General features: G+C 39.5%; 1 protein-coding gene across 3 annotated transcripts in view; it reads right to left on the reverse strand.

Moving 5' to 3' along the window:
- GABRB2 (gamma-aminobutyric acid type A receptor subunit beta2) overlaps positions 1-27611 on the reverse strand; it is a 218759-nt gene that overhangs the window by 39375 nt on the left and 151773 nt on the right. For all 3 annotated transcript variants that reach the window (XM_066273199.1, XM_066273197.1, XM_066273198.1), the window contains one exon: positions 1277-1414. In XM_066273199.1, the coding sequence (XP_066129296.1) occupies positions 1277-1414 (138 nt within the window). The remainder of the gene's footprint in view (positions 1-1276; positions 1415-27611) is intronic.

Below are 27611 nucleotides of genomic sequence, written 5' to 3' on the forward strand. Positions count from 1 at the left end.
TTTCATGTGAATGCATTATTACTTTTCCCCTAAAATCACTGCAGCCATCAAAGTTCTAAAGGGACCCCTGACACACTCAATGGAGGAGACTCACTATTCCTGAGTAATAGCTGTGGGGCATATAAGTAAAGGATCACATTTCTGAAGCGGGGTACTGTGATTGTGATCTGAGATTCACGCATTAGACAGTATATCTAACAGGACACAGCCGAAGAACATAAATGATTCATAATGATAAACAGTGTGTGTGGCTGGGGGTAGGACATTCTTACTAATTGAAAGAAAGCCTTGTCTAGCCTTGGGCTAAACCAAGTGTCATAATATTAAAATGAGAGTATTTTAAGTAGGAACTCATTTCTACAGAAGTTCAGAGATTCGAAGTACTTCATACTTAGGAAAAGTTTCTGTTATTATTGTTCTTCCTTTTTTTTTTTTTTTTTTTTTTTTTTTAGCAAGAGGCTACATTGTATTCTTACTAAGCCATATAACTCTTGCTTGAAATTCTTCGCAGGGACAGGAAGTGCCTGAATCCTCAGCAGAGGAGAAACTCCACATGTATAGTTATGATACTCGCTCTTTCTAATGGGGAATTCATTTCAATGAGAAAAACGCATAAAGGGTGGTATACCTATGGGCTTGTTATATTTCTCCTTAATGATGATGGAGCAAATTACTACCTTTCTGGGCTTTCTTGCTAAAAATTTGTGCTGATGAAACCGTATTTGGCAGCCTAAATACTGGAAGGCTAAGGATGATGAAGGCATCAGGATCGTCTCAAGGTCTGGAAGGGTTTTTAGCTCCAAAACAGGATATCGCGCTCCAGAAAGAAATTCCTACCCTTTGATGAAAGTGTGCAATTCTCCTACCCTATGCTCTTTAGAGTATCCCACTGTGGTCAGACTTGAGTGAACTGTGATTTGGTTATCCCTAGTATATCTGAAAGAATTATGATCAATTTGGTGAGATGCAGCAAAATGGGGGAACGAGTGACCCAGGTCTTCGTTTTGTTTTGCATTCAGTCTCCAACAATTAGTCCCTTCTCTGGCCAATGGGAGACACAGGGATAACTCTCTCAGCTTTGCTGGAGTGCCTTCCAGAAAATAACAGTATGAGTTTCAAATAAACAGTGGGCTTGATGGGGAACTGGAAGGTTCTCAGCACATCTCAGTCTGTAGGGTCACCATCCTTCCCTGGGACCCAACCCTAAAATAAATGAACCCCTTCTACCAAAGATGATGAAGACCCTTTTACCTTAACCCTCCTCCCTGATACAAACCTGTGGAAAAAACGACCTTCTTGGTGATAAGTTTGTAATCTACGATAGAGAACTGTGGCAGTTCAATCTTGGTTACTCCCGTGACCGCGTTATCGTCCCCACGCCAGTAAAACTCAATGTCATCGGTCGTGTATCCATCTGTCAAATAAAACACATTCACACACAAACAGGTACATACACAGAGACAAACAAAAACAGAAAGAACAAAGTTTAGAAGAGGAACTATATGAATGATAACAGCTACAGCAAAAGGCTATTATTATACGTTAGGTACCATGCTAAGAACCTCAAGCTCATTACCACATTTAGTCCTTACAACAAACTCATGAGGAAAGTATACTTAGGCCCGCAAGACACATCCAAGACTTAGAGAAATGAACAGCTCACATTAAGTCTTTGAACCAGGACATGGCATAGTTGGGACTTGGACCTAGGTTTATCTGATTATGAATCTCATTCTCTCAAACATTATCGTATTATGACATAACCCTGGATGGCATTCTAAGAGAAGACAGAGAAAGAGAAAAATCATTTACATTATCAGGACAGCACTACATGCTCTCAAACCCTCCCCAATATAAAATATTTATATTGATTATATTAATGAATTACAATGTATTTGAGTTTCAAGTCAGAAGAGAAGTGATTGTTAAGAAGTGAGTCATCAATATGTTAACACTCATAGACAGGATCTCCAAACTTGGTTTTGCAGCATATCTGAATTCCTAGAATACGTCCTCAAAACAAACCTCAAAGCAACATTGATTCCAACACTTGTAATAAATAAATACAAATGCATGGTGCACACTATCAATGCATAGTTAATTTATAAGGTATGCTTCTATTCATTCAACGATTGTTTACGGAGTGACTATGCTCATCAGTACACAGATGCTGGGGACAGGAGTCTATATAATAAAGACATGCCCTCTGTTATAAGGATATTTTCAAACATCCATGGGGCAGAGTAGAATAAGCACACATATCCTAAGCAGTAAGCGCACATATAACTGCAATGAATAAGCACATATTAGATTGTAAACCGTGCTGTACAGGGAAGCATGTAATGAAATCTTGTGAATATTAACATTATACAAACGAATCCACCCATAGCCCCTGCCTCCCCCCAAAAGCATACATTATCTTTGTATATCACATTGAATTCTTCAAAGAACTTTTGCATTGGCCCTGGTCGGTTGGTTCAGTGGTAGAGCATTGGCCCAGCGTGTGGAAGTCCCAGGTTCGATACCTAGCCAAGATACACAGGAGAAGCACCCATTTGCTTCTCCACTCTTCCCCCTCTCCTTTCTCCCTATCTCTCTCTTCCCCTCCTGCAGCCAAGGCTCCATTGGAGCAAAGTTGGCCCAGGTGCTGAGGATGGCCCCATGGTCTCTGCCTCAGGTGATAGAATGATTCTGGTTGCAACAGAGCAACTACCCCAGATGGGCAGAGCATTGTCCCCTGGTGGGCATGTCAGGTGGATCCTGGTCAGGCACATACGAAGAGTCTGTCTCTCTGCCTCCCCACTTCTCACTTCAGAAAAATACAAAAAAGAAAAAAAAAAAAGAAAGGACTTTTGCATCCCTATAGTTGAATTGTTACAAGTATAGGGAATAGGTCAGATATTGCCCCCCCAATTTCAAAAGCAACAAAACAAATAAAAAACCTGCTTAAGTTCTTTGCCTTCTGACATGTGTCTAGTTATTGTAACACTGGCGACCAGAATGACAGTCCTTTGACTCTTAGCTCTTATGGTTTTGAATAAACCACATTTCTTCCAAAGACAGAGTCAGATCTCCAAAAAAAAAAATGTAGAAACTAATTCTTTTTCAAAGAACTGCAATATGCTTGATTTGAACATTCACCTCAACCATAGCACAGCTTAGTTAATATCTCATCATTTTTAGAAATCTGCAGTCCTCCTTGATAATAGGAGCAACACTTTCTATCTGATGCAGAAATACCATTTTTTTGGAAGCATGATTCAGACCTGAACTTCTGGTTTTGCAACTCTAGGCTTTTGGATTAGAAATAGCTAAGGATTTTAAAAGGCTTGTTTAGTTGAAAATATCATACATTATATTGTAATCAATATTGTAGAGTTCTACTATATTACATGCTACCAACATTTTTATTAGTATGATCTCATTTAGAGCTCTGTGTTTTGTTAGACAGGGTCCTGCTTCATATAAAACTTTGAATTTACAGGAAAGCCCAGGTATTAAGGGAATGACGTTGTAAGCAGATTCTCAGAAAAGAGCTTCTCTCTCCCCATTAATCTACCTCATTATATTCTTTATCTAATCTTTAGAGCTGAGACGTCTGTCCCAAAGGCTAACTGCTTGTTTTCTATGATTGCAGCTGTCCTAACACGACCACGGGAATGCTCACAGTCCCGAGTTTCATCTCAAATATAACCGCCTTTCTCACGTGACATTTGCAGGCATCTCTCAGTTATGAAATTGTTTTACGTGAATGGCAGTGCTACTTTTGATAACGTAGTTTAAAATAACAAAAGGAAAGCAATTTGCTCCTAAAATTCATTGAGATAGTTAGAAATGCATCACGAAATTGAATTTGTGGTAGATAAACATTAGTAATGGCATTAATGAAACCAGAAGGCATTTTTCTTTTTAAATAAAAGCATTTGTCAAATGCAGCCAGCTTCAAAAGAAGTGAATGAGAAGATTACACCTAAACCAGTGAAGAGTGTGTTTCTGGTGCTCCAATGTCCACTTGTATCCACCGCCTTTGTTCATCACTTCAGATCCAACAGAAGCTCTTTGTAGCCAGAGGTAATACCCATAGCATTTTAATATAGTTGTATAGGAGATGCTTATTAAGTTGTTTAATAGGTAGAAACAGTATTATGAGACAGACTTCTATAAAAAGGCAAGACATTTTGAAAGGTGCTTGATGGACACTACCTTTAATATATAATTGAATAAATAAACTAATTATTTAATACACACGTGTATTTCAGCAATGGTGGTTTATTCAGATGCTTGGCATTGTGAAAGTATTATTCACATTTAGACATCTGTCTCTTGCTCCCAGCACAATATCTGGCACAGAGTTGGCATTAGCTAAATATCTTCTGAATGAATAAAAAAAAAAGACACCCAGTAATAACATCACCCTTAAGAATAATCCAAGGGTTCTTCATTATAGAGTTCTCTTTACGTAACAGTTGAGCAAGTTACCTAACCACTCTTTGTCCATTTTCTCACTTGTAAATTGGGATCATCATCATCGTCGTCGTCGTCACTATCATCTAAGAATTACTATTCACAGAGTTTTTATGCAGGAAAAGTGAGTTGCTACTTATAAAATAGTTACCACAGTACCTGTCAGATAATACTTTAAAAGATTAGCAGATACCTTCTTTTTTCCTTTTTTTTTTTTTGTTTGTATTTTTCTGAAGCTGGAAACAGGGAGAGACAGACAGACAGACTCCTGCATGTGCCCGACTGGGATCCACCCGGCACGCCCACCAGGGGCGATGCTCTGCCCACCAGGGGGCGATGCTCTGCCCCTCTGGGGCGTCGCTCTGCCACGACCAGAGCCACTCCAGCGCCTGGGGCAGAGGCCAAGGAGCCATCCCCAGCACCCGGGCCATCTTTGCTCCAATGGAGCCTCGGCTGCGGGAGGGGAAGAGAGAGACAGAGAGGAAGGGGGGGGGGGTGGAGAAGCAAATGGGCGCTTCTCCTATGTGCCCTGGCCGGGAATCGAACCCGGGTCCCCCGCACGCCAGGCTGACACTCTACCACTGAGCCAACCGGCCAGGGCCAGATACCTTCTTTTTTAAGTAACAATTTTGAAGAGAAACTTAAACAGCTTGTATGTAGTTACCTGCCCCTTTGTCATTGTTTCATGAACACATACAAGGACGTGCACAGTGAGACACCTAGTTGTTTAAGAACACTGATAGAGCCCTCCAAAGTATTTGGAAATGATAATAAAACATTTGAAGGTTATTTTGATATATAAGATTTTGGAATCAGATACCAGAGAGCAATGGACTGTATATATTTCTTGGCTAGGGCTGGTTTAAAAAACACCAATCTTCTTGACTTCATTTTGGGTTCACCATGTATAGAATATTGCAGGTGGAAAGAAAACCCAGGCTCTTTCATCACCAATTTCTGAAGATGAAAGACTAACAGTCAGGGTGGTCAAGTCCAAAGCCAGCTAAAAGCAGACCTAGTTTTCTTGTTTTCTTTTTCTTTGAATCTTCTCTGAAGGAATAGTTAGCATCTCTCAAAGTGATTAAAAAATACAGCTTATGCAAATAAATGTGACCTGACTTTTTACAGCTTTCATAATAATGAGTGAAAAATAATTAGATTTCTTTGAAAAGATATCAGAAGGGGGAACACACTGGAGCTCCTCATTAATGTCTTGCAAATTAAATTCATATTTTATTCATGGAATTCTAGAAACTGAGTCATTAAATTATATTGTATTGTTATCATTAAAAACATAACCCAGATAAATTCAGATGGCCTACAAGTAAACCAAGATACACATTTACTGGAAATTACCTGGAGGAATTAAAACTGAATAAAATGTTACAAGTCTCAGATCAAAACAGATAAATATATAAATTTGTAAATCTATATAAGACATAAATGATAGCCATGTTGTCTTTCAAATATTGGTAAAAACAAGTAGTATATGAGACCTAAGGAGTAAAAGTACCATTTGAACATCATTCACATAATAACTGAACAGGTTCTCACAATTAGAACATAATTTTATTATATAACGTGGCATTTAAAAAGTTTTTTTCTCTCTTAATGTCAGTCTACATGTCTATTTTGTTATCTACTAAGTGAATATTTCATGTTAGAAGGGATTAACTATACAAAGAATATGAATTTGTACCAACAATTGAAACAGTGGTAACTAGTGAGAACATTTAGAACTAAATTACCAGTGACATCATTTTTTTTTTCAAGTGAGAAATTAAAGTGACTTATTGTTTTCTTGTTACTTATTTAAATTGAGTTCCTCACTTTGCCTGATGAATGGTCTAGAGCCCTGGTCGGGAAACTGTGGCTCACGAGCTACATGTGGCTCTTTGGCCCCTTGAGTGTGGCTCTTCCACAAAATACCATGTGCGGGCGCTACCTCCATAAGGAATGTACCTACCTATATAGTTTAAGAGTAAAAAACTTGGCTCTCAAAAGAAATTTCAATCGTATTGTTGATATTTGGCTCTGTTGACTAATGAATTTGCCGACTACTGTCTAGGGCCTTGATGGCGAACCTTTTTATAAAAACCGCCTACTTTTGCAGTGCTGGTCAACCTGGTCCCTCCTGCCCACTAGTGGGTGTTACAGCTTTCATGGTGGGCCAATCGTGGCATCGTTTGGTTGCTCTGCTACTGCCCACCATGAAAGTTGGAATGCCCACTAGTGGGCGGGAGGGACCAGGTTGACCAGCACTGCAAAAATGGGTGGGTTTTATAAAAAGGTTTACCATCAGGGGTCTAGGGTAGTTATCTATTTCTATTTCCTATTGTATCTAACATAGCAATAGTTGTAAAATAACACAGTAGTTGCTTTAACTTGTTAATTCTCAGTCATCACAACTCACTGGTGACAATGGAGAATTATGGGCTACTGTAATTGGGATAATTCACACTAGTTGTGGATGGTTATAATTTTTTAGGAACTATCTTATCTTAAATTATCTGCCCTTTATATGTCTATCACATCGCTTTAAGAACATTTCTGAATTGAACATCTCATTGTAAAAAATTAGCATATTACTGCCCGATTAGTATTTAAAATTTAATGTGGTTACATTATCAGTTTTTAAGTAACTACTAGTAAAAGTCAATTTATATTTTAAGGAACACTAATCTTATTCAATGTGTTTCATGCATAAGGCATCTATAATTCATATACTTGAGAGTCAAGGCACATTTTGGCCACCTCTGATAGTCACAAATATTTAACAAAGTTTAGGAAATGCCCCTATAAACAATCTGTTTAATTTTCCTTCCTCCTGGAATTTCCCAACCCTATTTGACCAGATACTATTTTTTTTAAGAATATAAAAGATGCCCACCCAGGTGTAGTTCAGAAGAGGCTGGGAGTAGGTCATACATTTTAGGCTGAGTTAGTTACTGTCCTCCGAAAAGCCAGGTAAGCCCTCGGGATGGCTCCCTGTTCCCCAGAATGATATCTTGCTTCTTTAGTGGATTAATTTTATTTTCCTCTAGAAAAGTTTCTAGGTGAGAAGAAAAACATTTGCAAACCACAGAGACCAAATTGCCTTTTAATGGAGCAAGCCTTTGAGAGAAGCAGCATCAGTGAATGGAAGAAGGCAAGCATTTCCATGGCTCCTTCGATGACCACTCAGGAGTCTCTCAGCCACAGTCAGACCCATTTCGCTCCAGGCAGAGGCCCGGATGCCACGCAAAGGTACGAGGCTGAGTACACTCAACGGCCCATTCAAGTTGCAGGGAGTTTTCGAGAGCGAGAGAGACACACTCATCAAACACAACTCTGTAAATTTGCAGAGAAAATGCTCCAAAGACACTGGGTGATTGCCCTGACTCCTTAATTGCATCTTATTCTTCACTCTGCTCTTTAGATGGACTGCTAGACACAATTCTGGTGCTGTCAAATCATTTTCAGACCTCGAGCCGCTCAAGATAATAAGTCAGACTTGATTACCTAGTGGCATCTTGGTAAGGACACCATCAAGGAATAGCCCAGCATTCGGCCCATACCAAAGATGACCTATTTTTTTTTTATATGTTATTACTCTTTCCAAAATCAGGTCCTATGATGTAAGAGAATAGGAAATCAATCAAGATCAAGTAAAATGTCAGATTTTGTGCTTTAAAGATCATTTCTTAATTTGAATTTCAATGCAATGCTAGTATTTGTTGGCTCTGTACGGAAGCAGGGTGATCTGGTGGCTGGGTCTGCACATTTCTTAATCTTTCTTCCTTATGTCTGGAGAGATGAAGTAATTAAGCAAGTAAGATAAACCCATTAAAAAATTAAACAAAAATAGCCAAACAGCAATAATTACAGCTGCTACTTATAGAGCCCTTCTGTATCAGACGTTGCCTTAAATTTAGAATCCTATAAACTAGCTTGGGTCAACCCTTCTACCCAGTGATGTATTTTCCATGTGCCTGAGCCCTAAGCCTGAACTAATGAAGAAGAGGCAGACAGTGTTTGGCTGAAAGGATAGATTGATGCTTCTCACGTTTAATGTGTATAGAAATAACCTGGAAATTCTTTTAAAATGCACACTCTGGTTAAGTAGGTGGATTCTGCAGTTCTAATGAATTCCCAGGTGGTGTGGATGCCGTTGCCCGTGGATAGCAAATTATCTGGAGATTTTTACAGAGAAAGTCAATTTAGCTCGGAATGGGAGTCAGGCATGGGACGTCTGGTCTCTAGCCCAATCCGGAGGGAAAAGAACAATGTTTCTTCTGAACAGAGGTTTTATAAGCTCCAAAAGTAAAATATCTTTTTCCAGTTCGGCCTCTCTGACATGGGACAGGAGGTGCTATTTCTGATGCTACTTCTCTTTATTAGTCTGTCACCTTTGCAGTGATACCAGAGAATGAAGAAACGGGGCTAGGTCTAAAGGTTTTCTGCGGATTTGTATTTGTATCCATGTCAGTTTTGTGTGAATAGTTAGTTAGTCTTATTCGGACCAAGAATATTCTACCTTGGCATTAGCTCTCTGCATCTTTTTTTTTTAATTTTTAAGACTTTTTTATTCATTTTAGAGAGGAGAGAGAGGGAGAGAGAAGGGAGAAGAAGGAAGCATCAACTCCCACATGTGCCTTGACCAGGCAAGCCCAGGGTTTTGAACCAGCGAAGTCAGCATTCCAGGTCATGCTTTATCCACTGCTCCACCACAGGTCAGGTGAGCTCTCTGCATCTTTTATTTATATTCTTCATCAGACCCATCAATTACCTCAGGTTTCCCCTTTTTATCTATGCTATCCATGCTGCTATTATTACTTATTTTAAAATTGGGTTGCTGATGCTATTTCTATGCCTAAAAAAACAAACAACAACAACAACAAAAACAGGATGAAAAACAAAAATATGGAGACTTCCTTGATGGCCTTCTCAATAGGCCTGGAATTAAATGCAAATCCTTAGGCATTAAAAGCCCCAAATTGGGGCTTCTATCTACCTTGTAGCCACATCTTCTGTTACATTTCTTCTTCTTCCAAAGCTCTCATCTTCTGCCCAAACTCTCCTGGAATCCTTTGACTCCTAGGCCCTGGTTCAAGTTATTTCTGTATATGTCTCTTCGCTTCAAGTTACAGAACCTACCCATAATGCTAAGCGAGGGCTTGCTGTACTCCACTGTGAGTTCTAATTTAAACAGAGAGCATGCTCTCTGAAAGCTGGAACCATGGCTTGGAGTGGAAGGGTGGCAGATATTAGATATTAGTACATTTGCTGAAACAGACCGGGACTGTTTGATGAGAGGGCTTCTGTGAATGGCAGGAGAGGCCCGGAAGGTGGGTGGCGTGGAAGTCGCTCACGCACGTACATACATACGCATCATGAAACATGGCATTGCTATTCTGTTTGGGGGAGTCAGGAAGAATCTACCGAGCTGATCCAATGCAAGGGGTGTTTTAAATCGCCACTAACATCTTTAAAGCCAAGGGCTTCCCGAGCATTATCTCATCTAATCCCTTTGAGGCAAACACTGTTATTATCCCTACTTTACAGATGAAGGAACTACTACTTAAAGAGGTAAGTGACTTGCCCAAATGTCAGAAGTGGCAAATTGACCCAAATCCTCTTTAACACCGAGTCCAATTCCCCAGTCACTCTATCTACCAGCTCACACCATTATTCAAAGCCACATTTTTAAATCATTCTGTCATGTTGCAGAAATGTGTCCGTAATTATTCTCCTCAACCCTTTGCAATGTTCCTGGGCAGCTCCTCCCAATAAAAGGTAGAGTATTTCCCCACACCTTGAATCAGAGCTGTCCTTACCACAGTTTCAACACAAGAAGCAAGGTGAGTTCCTTCTGAGCTTGGGCCGCTGGACGCTTGGCACTTCTCTAGCTTTTTTTTGAACCGACAAGGGACCTTCCAGGGATCACGAGAGAAGCATTATTTTACAAGCATTGTTTAATGGGAAAGTTAAGGAAAGCTCTAAATAATTCATTTTCATTTCAATTATTAAGAATTCCCCCAAAATTGAGTGCTCTTGTTTCCTCTACTGGAAATAAAAATAATTTGCTTTTGAATAGCTAGGGACTTTTGTGTGTCACATGCCATTTAAGTCCTGAGGATAGCGCTGAACTGGAGACTGTGCTCCCCACCCCATTTGAAATAAATCAAGTTTAAGTACTAACACCAGAAATAACAACATTGTGCTGATCAAAAAACAAAACAAAACAATAAAAGGTAAAATAAATAAATAAACAAACAAATAAATAAATAAATGCGATTATAGGGAAATATGTCACCTAAATCCATGAGTTTACATCCTACAAATGACAGAAGCAATTTCTGTACTCACAGAGTCACTCGCTGGTCACCTCCGCCCATACCCTGTTCTCTAAATCGGGTGAAACCAATCTGGTTGAAAAATGTGGAAGCCCCTTCTCTGCACCGTTGGTTATTAACAGACACAGAAGCTTTGCTCTTCCTCTAACCAAGGGATAATTAGGTCAGTGATTTCAAACCAATAAATATGAAAAGCAAACATAATTTTCAAAACGGTGGGGTGCATAGTTGAGGTTTGCAAGCTGTTGCCGGCCTCCTGAGTTGTAGCTCTAGCATTTGCACGTTGAATATCTGCAGTGTGGCTTGTTTAAGACAAGTTGCTTCAATGTCTAAAAATAACCAAGGCAATGCCTTTGATTTGACAGCAGATAAGTCCAACGTACCTGGTGCCTTAATGCTGATCCTACCAATCCAAATCAGCTTTTTGAAGCATGGGTATTAGTAACTTAAGCATAAAATAGCCAATATTAAAGCACACTATCCACCAAGATTTAATAAAACAAAACCAAAAACCCTAAGTACTAAAACTTATTTTCTTAGTCCCTAAGGATTTATGCAATTGCAGATAATAGGGCAATTTTCTGACTGGAACGAAACTCAATTGATTTTCAAATTCAAGGACAGTTTCCTCCAGACCACATTATCTTTATAGAACTATAGTTTTAAAGGACAAATGGTTTGCACAATGAGAGGAGGAAAAAAATAAAGATCTGATACTACCAACACAGCAAATTTGGATTTAAGATAATAGTCCTATGACTTAAAGACTGATTCATCTCAGCAATGTCCTCACTTTTTGGTGAGCCAACCATTTACACTAGTACTTGTTAAATATGCTTATTCTACAGGAAGTCTAACTGCATCGGCACATCAACAAATGTACCGGCTGGTTCTGATACATGATCACACTTTCATGCACAGAGAGAATCTCTGCTCTAGAGTTTGAAAAATTCCTTTAAAAATTCAACAATGTTCTAGGGCACACATATCTTTATATTTCTTCACATATGGGTATCATGGGGACTTTGGGACTCTGGGACTTCGTATCTGAGATAATAGACTTCTTCTCTGGCTCAAAGCACTTACATCCAAATTTGTTACTTCCATATGTCTGAAATAACACTCTAGTATGTTCTGTGGGCTCCACTCTCTTCTCTCACTAGTAATATCTTATTCAAAATAAACCAAAAACATCCTTAGTAGATATGTCATTTAAAACCCATCAGGTGTTAACTGACTTAAAAAAAAGAGTTCTTGACGTAAGCCACATCAAAATATATAAATTCACAGATGTGGAGACAATTTGGATGGTTCTTTATTTAGATGGGAGCTTTGCTATTGTGTAATATGTATGCCAGTGTTTGGAAGTTTATTTAGTATTCATACTAGAAAGAAATAGGTCCTTTTGGTTCATGCTTTATTCAGTGATGATACTTTTATAAAGTGTCTTATTTATATCAGAGATGTCTTACTCAAAAGACATACTCCTGTTATTAACCTATTGACATACTACTTTAGTTCTTATTCTTTATTTTGTTATCCTCGAGTTTCAGCAACAAACAAGGCACAATGATCGCTACGTGGTTTTAAAATAAAAGGAGCAAAAATGAGGTAAATGAAATTCAAGAAGCAGAATTTAAATTTAAAACAGAATGTAGAGCCAAGCACATACATCCAAAAAGTAGGATCAGATGAGGACAAAGGAAGATTGATGTTTTGCTACATTTTTAAAATTTGCAAACCTACCTGAATTTAAGCAAGTAGGTCATTGAATAGACTAAGTGGACACCATATTTGAAGATCTGTTGTAACAAATAACCACCTGAATAATTTAATGTCTTCTTAAAGTAGTTATCTTGAACTAGGAGAACCTACATGATCTGAATCTGCCTCCTCTCCCTTCGCAATGTATTCTAGAGATACGGCATATCAAAAAGGATGATGCGTGAATAAATTTAGATGACTCCCTAAAACCAGCCTCAGTGGGAATTGCTTTTCCCCACAGCCTCTGCTGAATCTGGACTGTTTTCCCACGCCAGCCAGAGCTGATTATAACTGATTGGATATCTTCTCTCGGCTAGATCAATCATGTACATTTGCTAAGAATCTGGAATCTAAATATTAGAATATGAAAAGGTCATGATCTGGAAAGGGAGGGGAGAATGAGGGACACAGAGACCATAATGGGCTATAATATAAGAAAGTGGGAAAAGTGAATTATGCAGAGACAGAACAAAGAAGCAAAGAGGCCATGGAGAAAGGTTCACGCGGCTCCTGAAAATAAAGTAGGAGAGAGGTAAAGAGAGGCACGGACAGAGCTGGACTCTGCCTCCTAAAGCCTCGGCCAGGCTCCACTACCTAAAGCATCTTGGATGTCTTTGGGACTCTGGATATTCCCGAATAATCTTAGATACCTTTTCTTCTGGGATGTCTCTGCGAATGCTTGTTACGTTCTTATTCAATACCTATTTATTGAAGGCCTACTTTGTATGTGCATGGTGCTCAGCACTTATGGCATATTAAAAAAAAAAAAGATGAAAGAAACAGCTGTCTTCACTGTGAATGCATTCTACCAGGGGACCAGAGAGTAAGCATAACACACTAGTGAATTATATACCATGTTAGAAAGTAACATGATTTATATGCTATGGGCAAAAATGTAGAGCAAGGTAAGAAGCACGTAGAGTCTTGGGAGGGGGCGTGCAGGTTGCAATTTTAAATAGAGTGGTCAATGCAGGCCTCCTGGTAAAGGTGACACATGAGCAAAGACTTAAGACTGATGGAGAACTCAGTCACGAGCCTATCTGGGGGAGAGCATGTAGGTAGATAGAGCAGATGGAGCAAAGGCCCAAGGCTGGGATGGTGACTGGTATATTGGAAGGGCAATGAGAAAGCCAGAGTGGCCAGAACAGAAAAAGCAAGGTGAATGACTAGAAGGTGAGGTCAGAGAGGCTGTGGGAGAGAGCCTATGTAATATGAAATCATGTCAGTTATTGTTTGGAATATAATTTCTATGCTGAGGGCTTTGGGCAAAGAAATGACAAGATCTGGTGTGTGTATGAAGAGAATTGTTCTAGCTCCTATTTGACAAGGATCAATATGGGGTGGGTGAAGGGTGAAGAGGGAAACCCATCAGAAGGCTTGCAGTAATTTAAGTAAGAGAGAATGGTTCCTTACAGAATGGTGGAACCAAGAGGTGGTGAAGAGTGGTGACATTTAGACATTTCCCAAGTCCCAGCTAACAGGGTTTCATGTAGGATGTGAAATAAAGAAAGTGGATAGTTATAACCTACCAAGGTCCCTGCCCTGAGCCAATGGAAGGGTGGAACTGGCATTGAATGAGATGGGAAGGGGGAAGGGCTCGCACATTACAGATTTTGGCAAGAAGATAAGAACTTTAGTTCGGGACATACAATTGGATATATAAAGTCTGGTGTTTGGGAGAGAAATCTGGATTGGAGATAAATATTTGAGTATAATCAGCATATTGATGATATTTAAAGCCATGAAACTTATGCGCTCATCTAAGGAAGAACTCCAAGAACCGCGTCCTGCTGGGCTCTTGTACTAAGAATTCAGGATGAAAAGAAAGAAGCCACAAAGGAGACTGAGAAAAAAATAAGCAAGACAAGAAAAACAACAACAACAACAAAACAAAACCCTAGAAAGAGTGTGGTTAATAAAATCACAGGAGGAAACTGCAATAAGAAGGGAATAATAATCAACAGGGTTGCAATAATCAACAGGGTTGGTTAAAGGATGCTGCTGTAATACATTGCACAATATGAGGACAGAGGAGTGCCTACTGGAGTTAGCAATGTGAAGGTCACCCACGACAAATCTAGTTTTGGTGGCAGGGTGGGAGAGGAAGGCGTACTGGCATGGTTTTACGCTAAAATGACAAGAGAGGTGACTGAAGTGATTTTGCCACCAAAGGAGAAAGAGAAGCAGTGTGGTGGCCAGCAGGGTTTGTTGAACAGGAAAAAGTTTTGTTTTGTTTTTCTAAAGGTGGAAGAAATCCTAACTGCATGCATGTAATCTCGATGGGAGCAATCAAGAAAGAATTAAAAACTGGGGATGTAGGAACGAGAGGGCGACTTGCTGGAGTCATCCCCTTGAGTGGGCAGGACGAAGGAGTTACATTTGGATGGAGACACGCTAACAGCAGGGGAAAGGCAGATGTGTGGGTGTGGATGCTGGAAGGTGGACGGAATATTCTAAATTCTCTTATGATGATGACTCAGTTTTCTTAGGGAGGTGAATCTTTCGAGGCCCAGATGAAATGGCCACTTCTAGAAGACAATGATCTGTAGCCCATATTAAATTTTCCCTTTCCTGAAAAAATGAAAATACCATGTGGCATTTTTTATAAAATATTTCAATTTTTATAATCATTCCATCCTGACTGCTTGCCTCGTTGGCTGAAGGGCTTTACTTAATGTGTGGCTCACTCAGGGTACACATATTACCTCACTGGATATACTTCACTCCTGCTGTCCCCACCACCATGTTTAATAACCTAGAGGCATTTTTAAATAAGCAGATATTGTTATGCACATTCAACAATGCAACTGGAAGAGTATTATGATCACAGCTTTATAGATGAAGACTTAGAGATACAGAGAGGGTAAGACACCTCCTTGAATCAACCTGTCAGCAGCAGAGCCAGGGTCCTACCTTTTGCCTGTCTACCTCCAACGTGTTTTCTTATGCAGTATGCTTTGAGCCTCCCTATGAACTGCCTTGTTCACATCAGATGCCCATGAGCCCAAACTAGCCCACTGACACAGCAGTGCAATGAAGATGTTGAGACTATGATGTTTTTTATGTTTAATCTTGTTGCCAAGTGGGAGTTGTGGATGACTCTTCTCTCTGTCTCTGGAATCTAACCACGTTACACAGTTTGGCTGGAGTTATGCTTAGGTGGGCTTTCTGCCTGCACCCAGTAGGTAATAAGTACCTCAGGTGTCCAACAAGCTGGCATTGGAAGTTCTCAACTCGCCCAGAATGAGTTCTTTGAAGCCAGCTAAGTTGGCACTTTTATGGCAGGGAGCAGTTTGTTCTGCCCCATTCCCCAGAGACTCATTGTTATAAAAAGTAACCTAGATTCTAAAGAATACAATAAACCATTTCAAAAGGAAATGACAGTCATAAAAAGGGAATCTCTTTCAAAACTGCATCTAAAACGAAAAGTATGACTGGCACAGCGAGCTCCAAGCCAGAATGTTGCTGATGAAGCAATGGCCCAAGAATATCTATTATCTCTCCACCATCTAAGAGCTTCTAGGTTTCCTTTGCTCTTAGCTATGAAATAGGAAAGTGATTGTTCTCCACATTTGGGTACTTGAATCTCATTCAAGTGGATGTGCACAAAGGACTATAAATTTAGAACTAATCATTTGACATTATCTGAACAAAATCAGCAGAGATCTAATTTAACCAAAGAAAACTTTCTATCTAAATGCCAGTCATCTGGGTACCTTGAAAGCAGGAATAACATTCACAATTGTCCTATTCAGCACATGATAAGTGCTCAGTTAATTCTTCATGGAGAGAGTGTATGCATGCACATATGCATGGATAAATGAATGGTGCTTCATTTTTAATAGAAAAATCAGGGCATGGTTACTAGGACACTTTGGTTATTTATCTACTCTGTTGTTGATAAAGATTACAAAAAATTTGTCTGAGGAGAAATCTACCCTTAGCAATTCAGATATTTCTCTAAGATATATTACACTGATAAGAAAAAAAATCGGTGAGAAATAATAAATGTATTTTCTAATCTATTAATTCTTCACGTTCCCAATTAGGACTCGCTTGATATCAACAGTCCACATTAACTTCTCTATCCTTTGGATTTCCTTAGCTTACAATTTAGCACTTTTATAAACTATTTCAAATTGTAAACATGAGAGAAATTTTCTGTATATGATTTAAAAAAACACATTAAAATGTTATAACTGAAATCAAACACATGGGGTTATTGTGATGGTGAAATGAGATAACCCACATGAACATGAACAGCATGAGCCCTGGCACATATTAAGAGTTCAATGTTGGATATTATTTTTGCTGTTGCTGAAAATTCAAATAAAAGGTTTAAAACAACCGATCATATATTTTGAGTTTGCTAAAATATGAAGTAGAATTTTTGTCCCCAAAAGCAGTGGCTAGGAATTATTATCTTCCAATCTTTTCCAATTTGTACATTGACATTTCTGGTTTATTTGTTGTATTTAATTTCCCTCTCTCCTCATTGCCTCCTAACAGCATGGTTCATTTACATTCATGCGTCTATTATAGTTTGTGTCTTCTTCAGTTGTATTCCTTAAAGCCGAACTTTTTCTTATCTTCAAAACACCCCAAGAAATATCACTGTGAGTGTCAGAAAATGTTACAACATGTTTCAGAATTCAGTGGGAATCACACATATATCTAAAGATGAAGTTTAGCTTCAAAACATTAACAACACCAGGAAATAGTTAAGAGTTTCACGGCATTAAATGTATCCTGCAAAGATAAGAGGGCATTTCAATAGGAAAATTTCAAGATTCATCTATAATAAAACTTTATAGTCCATCTGTAGTCAAGTAATTCAGCAGAGGCTCAGTTCACTGCAGAGAGCATACCTGATGAAGAAAACCCCAAGTCTATTGTCTAACATGCATGGGCTCTCCCCTGAATTGTGCTTTAACCTTGTGACCTCATTTCACACAAATATGTTGTTTAATTCATGATCCAGTTCTCACAGGCAACACCCTCCCTCCCCCTTCATACACAGTTCCATCTCCTAAAATATTTAAAAGGCAAAATACAGAGAAAAAAGACTTAGAAAAATGGAGAAAAGTAAAGCTCTATTAACTAAAGATAAATATTTCCAGAAAGTACTAATACTGTTCTGGAATTATCTGCTGAAATGTCAATTCAAGTGACAAATGGTCAGTCATAGGCCAAGGATTTGATTAGAGACTTCTAAAGTCACTGCATTGAGCATTTCTGGTTAGGGGATGGGATGACAATTGCAGCGAATGTCTGTGGTGTCTGTAGTACCCGGCAAGATCTTACAATGAATGAATGGATAAAGACGCAGTGTACATATACAATAAAATATGACTAAGCCATAAAAAGGGAAGAAAAATAGCTATTTGCAACAACATGGACGGACCTTGAGGGCATTATGCTCAGTGAAATAAGTCAGAGAAAGACAAACGCTGTAAAATCCCAGTTATATGGGGAATCTAAAAAAAATGAACTCATAGAAACAGAGAACAGATGGGTAGTTGCTAGAGGTGGGTGGCAGGTGGCAGGGAAATGGGTAAGACAGTCAAAAGGTACACATTTCCAGTTATAAGTTAAAGAAGTTCTAGGGATGTAATGTACAGCATGCTGACTGTAGTTAATAATACTGTATCATTTATTTGAAAGTTACTATGGTAGAAGAGTAGAGCTTAATAGTGCTCATTACACACAAAAAATTTTGATTAGGAAAGGTGATGGCTGTTAACTAAACTTGTATGGTCATCATTTTGCAATATACAGATATACATATACCAAATCATTATGTTGTACACCTTAAACTCATATACAAGGTTTTATGTCAATTGTTTTAATAAGACTGAAAAAAATTAACTGAAACATCAGGAAGGGATAAAGTCCCTTTCACCTTTGGGAATGAATTGCTAAGCTACACACAGACTTTTCATTACTAGCTTGCTGTCTTCTCCAATAATTAGAATACAACCATATTAATATTGATCTGAAACCTTTAAAAATGGTCTTCAGTACATTTATTTGTAGAGGGGTGCTTGGGTTACAACATAGTTCTGTTCCGATGACTGTGACGTAACTCAAATTTTGGTGTTAGTCAAACTACACCCTAGCCCAGGCATGGCCAACATACCACCCGCGAGCCGGATTTGGCCTGTGTAATGAGTTTATGCGGCCTGCGATTAAATTTTTAATATTCTCCACACGACCCACTGTGGAAATGAAATAAGTGGTACTTTTAAATCGTTATACATGAACTACAATATCTAACCATTGTACAACAATGGAAGTTAAAATCTCAGCTACTCAGAAGCGGAAGCGTCTTTGATTATCGGAAATCGAGATATTTAAGAAGATAGTGATATGCGGAAAAGAATTCCACTTGTGACTAATTCTAGGGTTAACTTCCAATAATTGGTTGGATGGATTCGTGATACTTCTTTATTTTTTAAAAAAATTCCATTATAAAGATTTACAACTTTTGTACTCATCTGTGCAATTTTTATAAGCAATTGAATAATGGAAAATATGGAAATTAAAAAAAAAAATTGCCAAGGAATATGTAGTAATCTTCAGCTCAACTTATATTTGTGAACAAACTTTTTCTTTAATGAATCTAAATAAAAATACAACAAGATCAAGACTGAATGATTTACATTTGGAGGCTGTGTTAAGAATAGCTACTACAAGCATAGAGTCAGGTATTAAAAAAATAATAGGCAATGTAAAGTGCCTCAACGCATCACATTAGTTCTTTTTGTTAATTTGTTGTACTAAATTACTTACATTTATTCATAAACAAGTTATATAATGAAATTTTGTTTACTTACACAAATCATTTTTATATTTAACATTTTTTAATTTTAATATTTTGTCCGGCCCGTGAAAAATGTTTTTCTTTCTTTCTTTTTTTTTTTTTTTTTTGTATTTTTCTTAAGTTGGAAACAGGGAGGCAGTCAAACAGACTCCCGCATGCGCCCGACCGGGATCCACCAGGCATGCCGACCAGGGGGTGATGTTCTGCCCATCTGGTGTGTCGCTCTGCCACAATCAGAGCCATTCTAGTGCCTGAGGCAGAGGCCACAGAGCCATCCTTAGCGCCCGGGCAAACTTTGCTCCAATGGAGCCTCAGCTGTGGGATGGGAAGAGAGAGACAGAGAGAAAGGAGAGGGGGAGGGGTGGAGAAGCAGATGGGCAGTTTTCCTGTGTGCCCTGGCCGGGAATCGAACCCGGGACTCCTGCACACCAGGCCGACGCTCTACCACTGAGCCAACTGGCCAGAGCCAAAATGTTTACTTTCTAATCTGGCCTGGGGGCAAAAACTGTTGGCCACACCTGCCCTAGCCTAAATTGCTTACCTATCGTAACACAGTTGTAAAGTCATAATCTAGAACATAAAAACACAACTAAGCCACAGAAAAAGGAAAAGGACATAAATATGCTGCACTGTACACTGTGCTATGTATTCTTCTGCCACACACAATCAAACTAGTTCACCCACATCGTCTGTCAGTACGATGGTAACGGAAACACTCACATCTCAATATTTTTTTTAAGTTTTTATGGGAGTGAGCGTCGTAAACTCCAAATGTCGTATGTTGAGACTGTTGTAACCCAAGGACCCCTGTATTTTTATTTTCTTTCCTTCAGAGTTCAATATTAATTACTGGCTTTTGTATAGTGTACCTGACTTGAGAGGGTAATTAGAAGTTTTTCTGATCGGTCTCTTCACATCTTTTCTTTTATAATAATTTAAGCAGTTTCTGCTCACCAAACTCTTCCTCCCAATTTGTTGAGGACTACCTGATTTCTAGAATCTTCCAGGATGTTTTTATCTACCAACTCAGCAATAGCTAACACACAGTATAATGAAGTCTGTGGCAGGGCTAAAATCAAAAGGCTAATTATAAAAAGAAAAGACCAAGGTGAGACATAGTTCGGTAGTGCATGGCATTGGAATATACCCTTTTCAAGAAGCTATTTTTCAAAATGAAGAGGAAAGAAAAAACACCAAACTGCAGATAGGAAAACACTGAGTAATTTGCTATAGAGGAGAAATTGAGTGAGTTAGTGAAGTGTCATTTGATCTCTTAACCTTTTGTTAAACGGTAGTAGGCTTAGCTCAATCTATCAATCACAATGCTGGTAAACCTGAATTTGATTCCAGTTTGGAGGGATCTGGCTTGTGCAGAAGCAGAGTTAAAAATAATTTTAGAAGCATACGTGACTTGGGATGGCCCATCTAGAAAGAGGAATGTGAACAGATAGACTATCTCCATTTGTCAAAACGTGCCAGGAACTTTGCAGCCAAACTCTGTAAATCTGTCATTTTGCTTAGAGAAACTGTGTTCTATAACTTCCCATTGGTTTTGGACCATCCAAAAAATAAAAATGAAAATAAAAAATAAAAAATCTGCTCTCCTCTCTTCTCTAACATTCAGTTTGGTGTTTTGGTTAAGGACAAGTTCTCAGAGTCTTTCAGCCAGGGGACTAAATCTTCTGCTACTTGTAAATAAATATAATATTTAGTAGTCCACACACTTTGAAAATCTTCCTTGCAAGCAGGTGGCAATAGATCTGAGATCAGTAGGCAGCAGCCACCATGATAACTCACTGGAAGATCTAATTCGGAAGAGTAGCCATGTGGTAGGGTATTCAAGATGCCCCCTTGATGACCAGGTTGGTGGAAGAACTATTGACATGAACAAGACCCAACTTCAGCCTTTGGGAAGATCAGCATCTACTTTGCTATGAATTTTCTAGAGTGCACAAGATAATGTTCCTAGCCTTCTTTTAGACATATCATGTAACACTTTGTTGTTACTTACTTAAGTGTTCTGAGGTTGGTATTCCTACACTTTTTCTCACCTCTTCCTCCTTTTAGCTCTGACAGCTGGTCAGACTGGGTACCAAGGGTGTGTTAAACCATATTCTTCTCTTCATCACCCCCACCTCCAACAAGAATCAATTTCCAGAATATAAAAGAGTGAATATTAGACTATTATTTGTTTCTTAGCTATAATTGAGGCAGAAATTTTCTTGGAAATACGGTTTTAGAATGACCTCCAAGTCTGAGGACAAGGTAACAATAATGAGCATTCATTTAAATACACATTTAAATCATACAAAGAGAATTTCCTTGTAATAACAGTATCTACATAACTCTATCTATGTATCTATGTATCTAGGTATCCATGCATTTATGTGTCTATGTATCTATCCATCATCTATCATCTGGTTCAGGCTATTTCTAGATTTCTAAAATACCCACCTCAAGATAAAACAAGACACCGTCTAATCTCTTATTACAGTCTTTAAGGCATCCTGCAGACTAGAAATTTTAAAAGCTCATTGTTTTGAATTTCTTTGAGAAAAAGGCGCAGATGGGATGTTGTGAAAAAGAACCACAACCGGCCCAGGCAGCGGAACCTTCTCCAGCAATGGTTGTCAGGGACAACAGCTGTTTAATACAGTATCGAAGGACAGAAACTTTATGTCAATGCTGAGAACCACAGAATGGGATGCAATGCCAAACACCCTGCTGATTGACCCAAAGGAGAGTCATAAAAATGTTTTACAATGACATGAATTCAATGACTCATTAATTAATTAAATTCTTTCTTGTCTGTTGACGTTTTCTTATTGCCATTTTCTCCTGGAGGTGACAAACAGATCAAATCAAACCTGCAGAGGTGTTTGTTTTGGACCAACCCCAGTATTTACACATTCTTTTTAAAAAATTACCCGCCAAACATTTCCCATTGTAATTTCACATAACTGAATTAGCAAGTTCTAGAAAAACCTGAGAATGTGGCCCTAGGGGGACAGCATTCCAGAACAGGAGGGTCCTGCGTGGTCAGGACCCTGTGAAGCTGGTACCGCCAGCCCTTTTCTGGAGGAAGGGGACGCTCTCTTCCAGTTGTCCAGGGTCCCCTTCTGTTGTATGCATGGTCAACTTCCCCTACTTTCTTCTCCTCCCTAACTCCCACCGGTATTTGAAATTGTCGCCCCTATTTTGGGTCATTTCAAAAATATACCCTTAAGTCTAGAAATACAGGTGACCTATGAGTCAGAATAACTTAACATCCACTAAGGTACAATGATCTCCCTGGCTCCCTCCTCCTTCCGGGTTCTTAAGGAAAGCATTCGTACACCTGCCTTCCTCCTAACGACATCATTTAGATAGTATGCATAACAATAAAAATATTTCATACTTATTCACTCCTTACTCTGTTCCAGATAACCGTCCTAACCCTTTTGTATGCTTCATTCATTCATTTAAAATTCACACTGATTCTCGTGGGGTATTGTAATCTTGTTTCTACAGAGGAGACGATTAAAGGATGAGTTATGAAAGCAGTGGTGAGTCGGCATCTGTACCCGGGCAGTGTGGACTCAGAGTCTACCCTCCGCTCTGCTGTGCTGAAGGCACTCACCTCTACTGCATTAAAATCACTGCAACGGGGCTCCCCCGCTCAGGGAATGAGCAGCTCCCGGCATGTATCAGAAGAAAGCACTAACACAGAGCACTTATTTATGGGGAAAGTCAAAACTGTGAAGTGCTGGAGGCATCAATATTCTAAACTTGCACACACTAGCTGTTCTCTAGATGGATGCCCGTATTCTTTCACCTTCTTGGAAATTCCAATGCAAATGGGAATGCCATATGCAAATGTGTGTTACATAAAGACATCCCTTGCACAGCCAAGTATATATAATATCTATGGGAAAATAATCATTAGAAAAGTAAGACCCAACTAAGGGTCTTTTCTCAACTCTTACACAAGAGTGGTATCAGTCACAGACATTGTCATACAGTCTGCCTTTCTGGCCTAAATGACCCCAAGATGGCTGGGTTTTCTTTCATGGTTTTATGAGACCCTCACTGAAAAATTTACCTCACCCATTGATCCATTGATGGAATGCATTTCATCAGCCTTCGGGTACTAGCCTTTTCTACTTTAATGCTCCACCATGCCTCTCTGTCTCTTTCTAGCTCTCTCAATAACAGATCATCTTTAGAACTGATTCCTATGTATCAGAAAAGTACTGTCCGGAAAGATGGGAGAAGATGGAAGATGCAAGTCTTCTGATTCTTTCTAAGCTATTTAGTCTCACCTCTAGCCTCTGCACCTCTGTGCACATCAGGGTTTTGCTGCTTCGAACAGTTCCTCCTTTCCCAAGTCCATCTGCTCACTAAGCAGTTGCCAGATTTTTCAGATCACAATGCCTTCATTCCCAAACACCCATAATATTTCAAGTTTGTTCTACTCAAGGTCCTCCCCCTGTCTCCTTTTTCACGTTGCCATCTCTGGCTCAGTCTTCTCTTCTGAGTCCAAGTCCCTTCTTGACATTTCATCTAGACTTGAATGTTTAGAGGCACCTCAAACTTAACATCTTCATAGTAGAAATCTTGATGTCCAAAACAAACTTGTACTTCACGTAGATGTCCCCCTATCAGTACATGAAACCTCAATTCTTTCATTTGCAAAGTCACTTTTGACTCCTCATTTCTTTCAGACTACCCACTGAACCATTAGCACACACTACTGCTATTTTCTTTTTTTTTTTTTAGTGAGAAAGTGAGAGAGACAGACAGCAGACAGGGACAGACAAGAAGAGAGAGACATAAGAAGCATCAATTCTTCCTTGTAGCACTTTTAGTTTTTCATTGATTGCTTTCTCATACATGCCTTGACCAAGGGGCTACAGCTGAGCCAGTGACCCCTTGCTCAAGCCAGAGACCTTGGGCTTAAAGCCAGCAACAGAAATCACGGGGTCATGTCTCCGATCCCACACTCAATCTTGTGACCTTGCGGTAAGGTGATGAGCCTGTGCTCAAGCTGAATGAGCTCATGTTCAAGCTGGCAACCTTAGGGTTTCCAACCTGGGTCCTCAGCATCTCAGACTGATGCTCTATCTGCTGCACCACTGCCTGGTCAGGCTGATATTTCCTTTTAAACATACCCAAGATCCAATCTTTTCTCACAAACTCCGCCCTGTCCAAGCTTTCAAATCTCTTCTTGGGGCTATCAACAAGAATCTTCAAGTTGGTTTGTCCAGGTCCTTGGTGCTTACTCTATTTTTTTCCTAGAAATGATCTTCCCTGAATACACCCATGGCCCAGTTCCTAACTTCCTCCAGGTCTCTGTTCAAACTTCCCTTTTTGGAATGGATCAACGACCTTTCCCATAATGCTATTTCCCTACCTTGCATTATAATCTTCATAGGACATATTACTACCTCCTACATAATACAGTTACTGGCTTATTTTATGCTTCTCCACATAGAATTTAATCTCCTCAAGGGCAAAAACAAATTGTTTTTAACTGCTTATCACCAGTGCTGAAGGGCTTGACACAGAAAAGATTTGTTGAACAGGTAAATGCATACTTCTGGCAAACAAAAGAAATCATATTTTATATGTTTTACTATTCTTTACAGTATCTATCTCTGTCTGAAACACAAAAAGGAGATTTAGAAACTGATCATTGGCTTTTCCCACCCTTTATTATTCAGAAAACTATAGCGTGCGTGCACCGAGCTGGTTCTCAGACACTAGTATCAATCATAGCCCACAGTAAGCATTCTGCATCTATCCATCTATCTATCAAACAAATGACTTCAAACTACCAAGCAGGAAGAGATCAAGTTTAAATCTTTAGGACAGAGGTTACAGAGTATTGACTAGGAGACAAAATATTATAATTGATAAAGGTTGCTCAAAAATAATTTTATATAAAAGATCAGCTATCTAGCTTCCCTTGAAAAATCCAAAGACCTAGCAACAGTGGCTTAGAATGACATATTTGGATTAAGGTTGCATGATTTTTTTTTTTTTCCAGTTCTGGGGATGAACACGTCTTCACCAACTGGTCCCATTTCCGGTTCTAAGCTAATAGCAATCACGAGGATTGGTTTATGGTGATGCACAAGTGCAAAAGGGTTATGAGAATTTCTGAGACTGAATAAAAGGCATTCCCTAAACCAGTTCTATTTTGCTAAAAATAAAACTTGATATAAGTAGATTATAATTATTTTGGCTTGAAAGGGACAGCCATTAGTGGCAAAATACCACAAATCCGTAAGTCTCGATAACACAATATGCAGTCCATTTGAAAAGCACATATTTCAGTTTTGAAATACAACTGGGATCTATTAAAACAAAATCAGTTATAGTTTATTTCAAGCCAGAGTGCCTGATGGAATTTTGAATGGCAGGGTCCACCCAGACGGGTCACAGGAGAGCTAGTCAAACCATCTCATTTTAAAGGTAAGGCAATCTAGAGAAGTAGCTTTCGAAAGTCATTCAACTAGACTAGAAATTTGATCTCCTAGGTCTCATTGCTCCTCACTAATTCACCCTCTTACTTTCTGGTTTAAAGTACCTTGCAAATGACATTAGGTATCTTATTATTTTTTTTTTTTTTCATTTTTCCAAAGCTGGAAACAGGGAGGCAGTCAGACAGACTCCCGCATGCGCCCAACCAGGATCCACCCGGCACGCCCACCAGGGGGCGATGCTCTGCCCCTCTGGGGCGTCACTCTGTTGCATCCAGAGCCATTCCAGCACCTGAGGCAGAGGCCACAGAGCCATCTTCAGCGCCCGGGCCATCTTTGCTCCAATGGAGCCTCGGCTGCGGGAGGGGAAGAGAGAGACAGAGAGGAAGGAGAGGGGGAGGGGTGGAGAAGCAGATGGGTGCTTCTCCTGTGTGCCCTGGCTGGGAATCGAACCCAGGACTCCCGCACGCCAGGCCGACGCTCTACCACTGAGCCAACCGGCCAGGGCCACATTAGGTATCATTTTAAGTGAAACATAAAACACACTTTCAGTTTCTCTTGAAATATGTACCTCGCCCTCTCTATGCAGTGACCCTAAAGTTAGGTTCTAGGCAGACAGAGAATGACTAAAATCGAAAGGCAACATGTCCAGGAGACAGTGCTTAGGGAAAGAGAGTTTTTTAAAATATCAACTGATTACAGCTGTCCAAGCATTCTAAGACATGTGTTACAACTAAACACCAAGATCAACAAAAGCAAAAACAAAATGGAGGACAATGCAGGCCTTGATACTCATTTACACTCTGAGTAACTTATAAGGAGCTTCAAACACATCTCCTCCATGTTTCAAGAATAATGACTACTGCAGAGTTGTGTGTGTGTTTGCATTTCCTGAGTGTTAAGGATTTTGCCTCTTTCTTTAGTTCTGGGGAGTATGCTTATATCTGTAAACATTTCAAATATTTAAGCAAAAACCAAAATTAATCACACAGTAATCACAGTGCAGTATACCTTGTTGGGCAGATAAGATATATTATGCTCACTTTGTTAAAGATGGCACTGCCCACGTGGATGGCCGTGGCCTGGCTGATAATATTAATGCTCTTCTTGCTTGGGAAGGGGCGTGGTTGTGCTAATGTGTGTCGGGGGAGGGGCTTTAGTGCCAAAAGGTTTTAAAAGGTGGAGCTAGGAGGCCATCTGAGGGGAGTGATTATGTTATTTGTAGAGAGGAAGAGCCAATGGAGGCAAGGCAGGGAGGCCACGTGGAGGAGGCAGTCAGGAGGCAGTCAATGGCGGGATGGGGAAGGAGAAGCCAGTTCGTGGAGGAGGAGATGGGGAACAGAGGTGAATAAGACTGGTAAGGTAGAAGCCTTTGTTCTAGGAAAACTCAGATAAGTCAGTAGCTTTGTGAGTGCTGAATAAGTGGGTTTTGGAGCCCAGTGTGTGTTTTTACTTGTTTGCTGGGTACGAGCTAGAATAAAGAACAATAGACCACCAGCTTTTGGCTCAATTCTTTCTCTACGATCTGTCCAGATCAAATACAAACCTGTGTTGGTCAGGCAGCTGTGATGGTGTCCATGGTTACTGGCCATACATACCTACAAGATTATTTTTATTATGCTATTTTAAATTTTAAAAAATATTAAATGATGAGAGAGAGAGAGAGAGAGAGAGAGAGAAACATCTATTTGTTGTTCCACATATCTTTGCATTCACGTGATTCTTGTATGTGCCCAACCTTTGCCATATCAGTTCAACACT

Source organism: Saccopteryx bilineata, chromosome 4, assembly GCF_036850765.1.
Source record: "Saccopteryx bilineata isolate mSacBil1 chromosome 4, mSacBil1_pri_phased_curated, whole genome shotgun sequence".
Lineage (NCBI taxonomy): Eukaryota > Metazoa > Chordata > Mammalia > Chiroptera > Emballonuridae > Saccopteryx > Saccopteryx bilineata.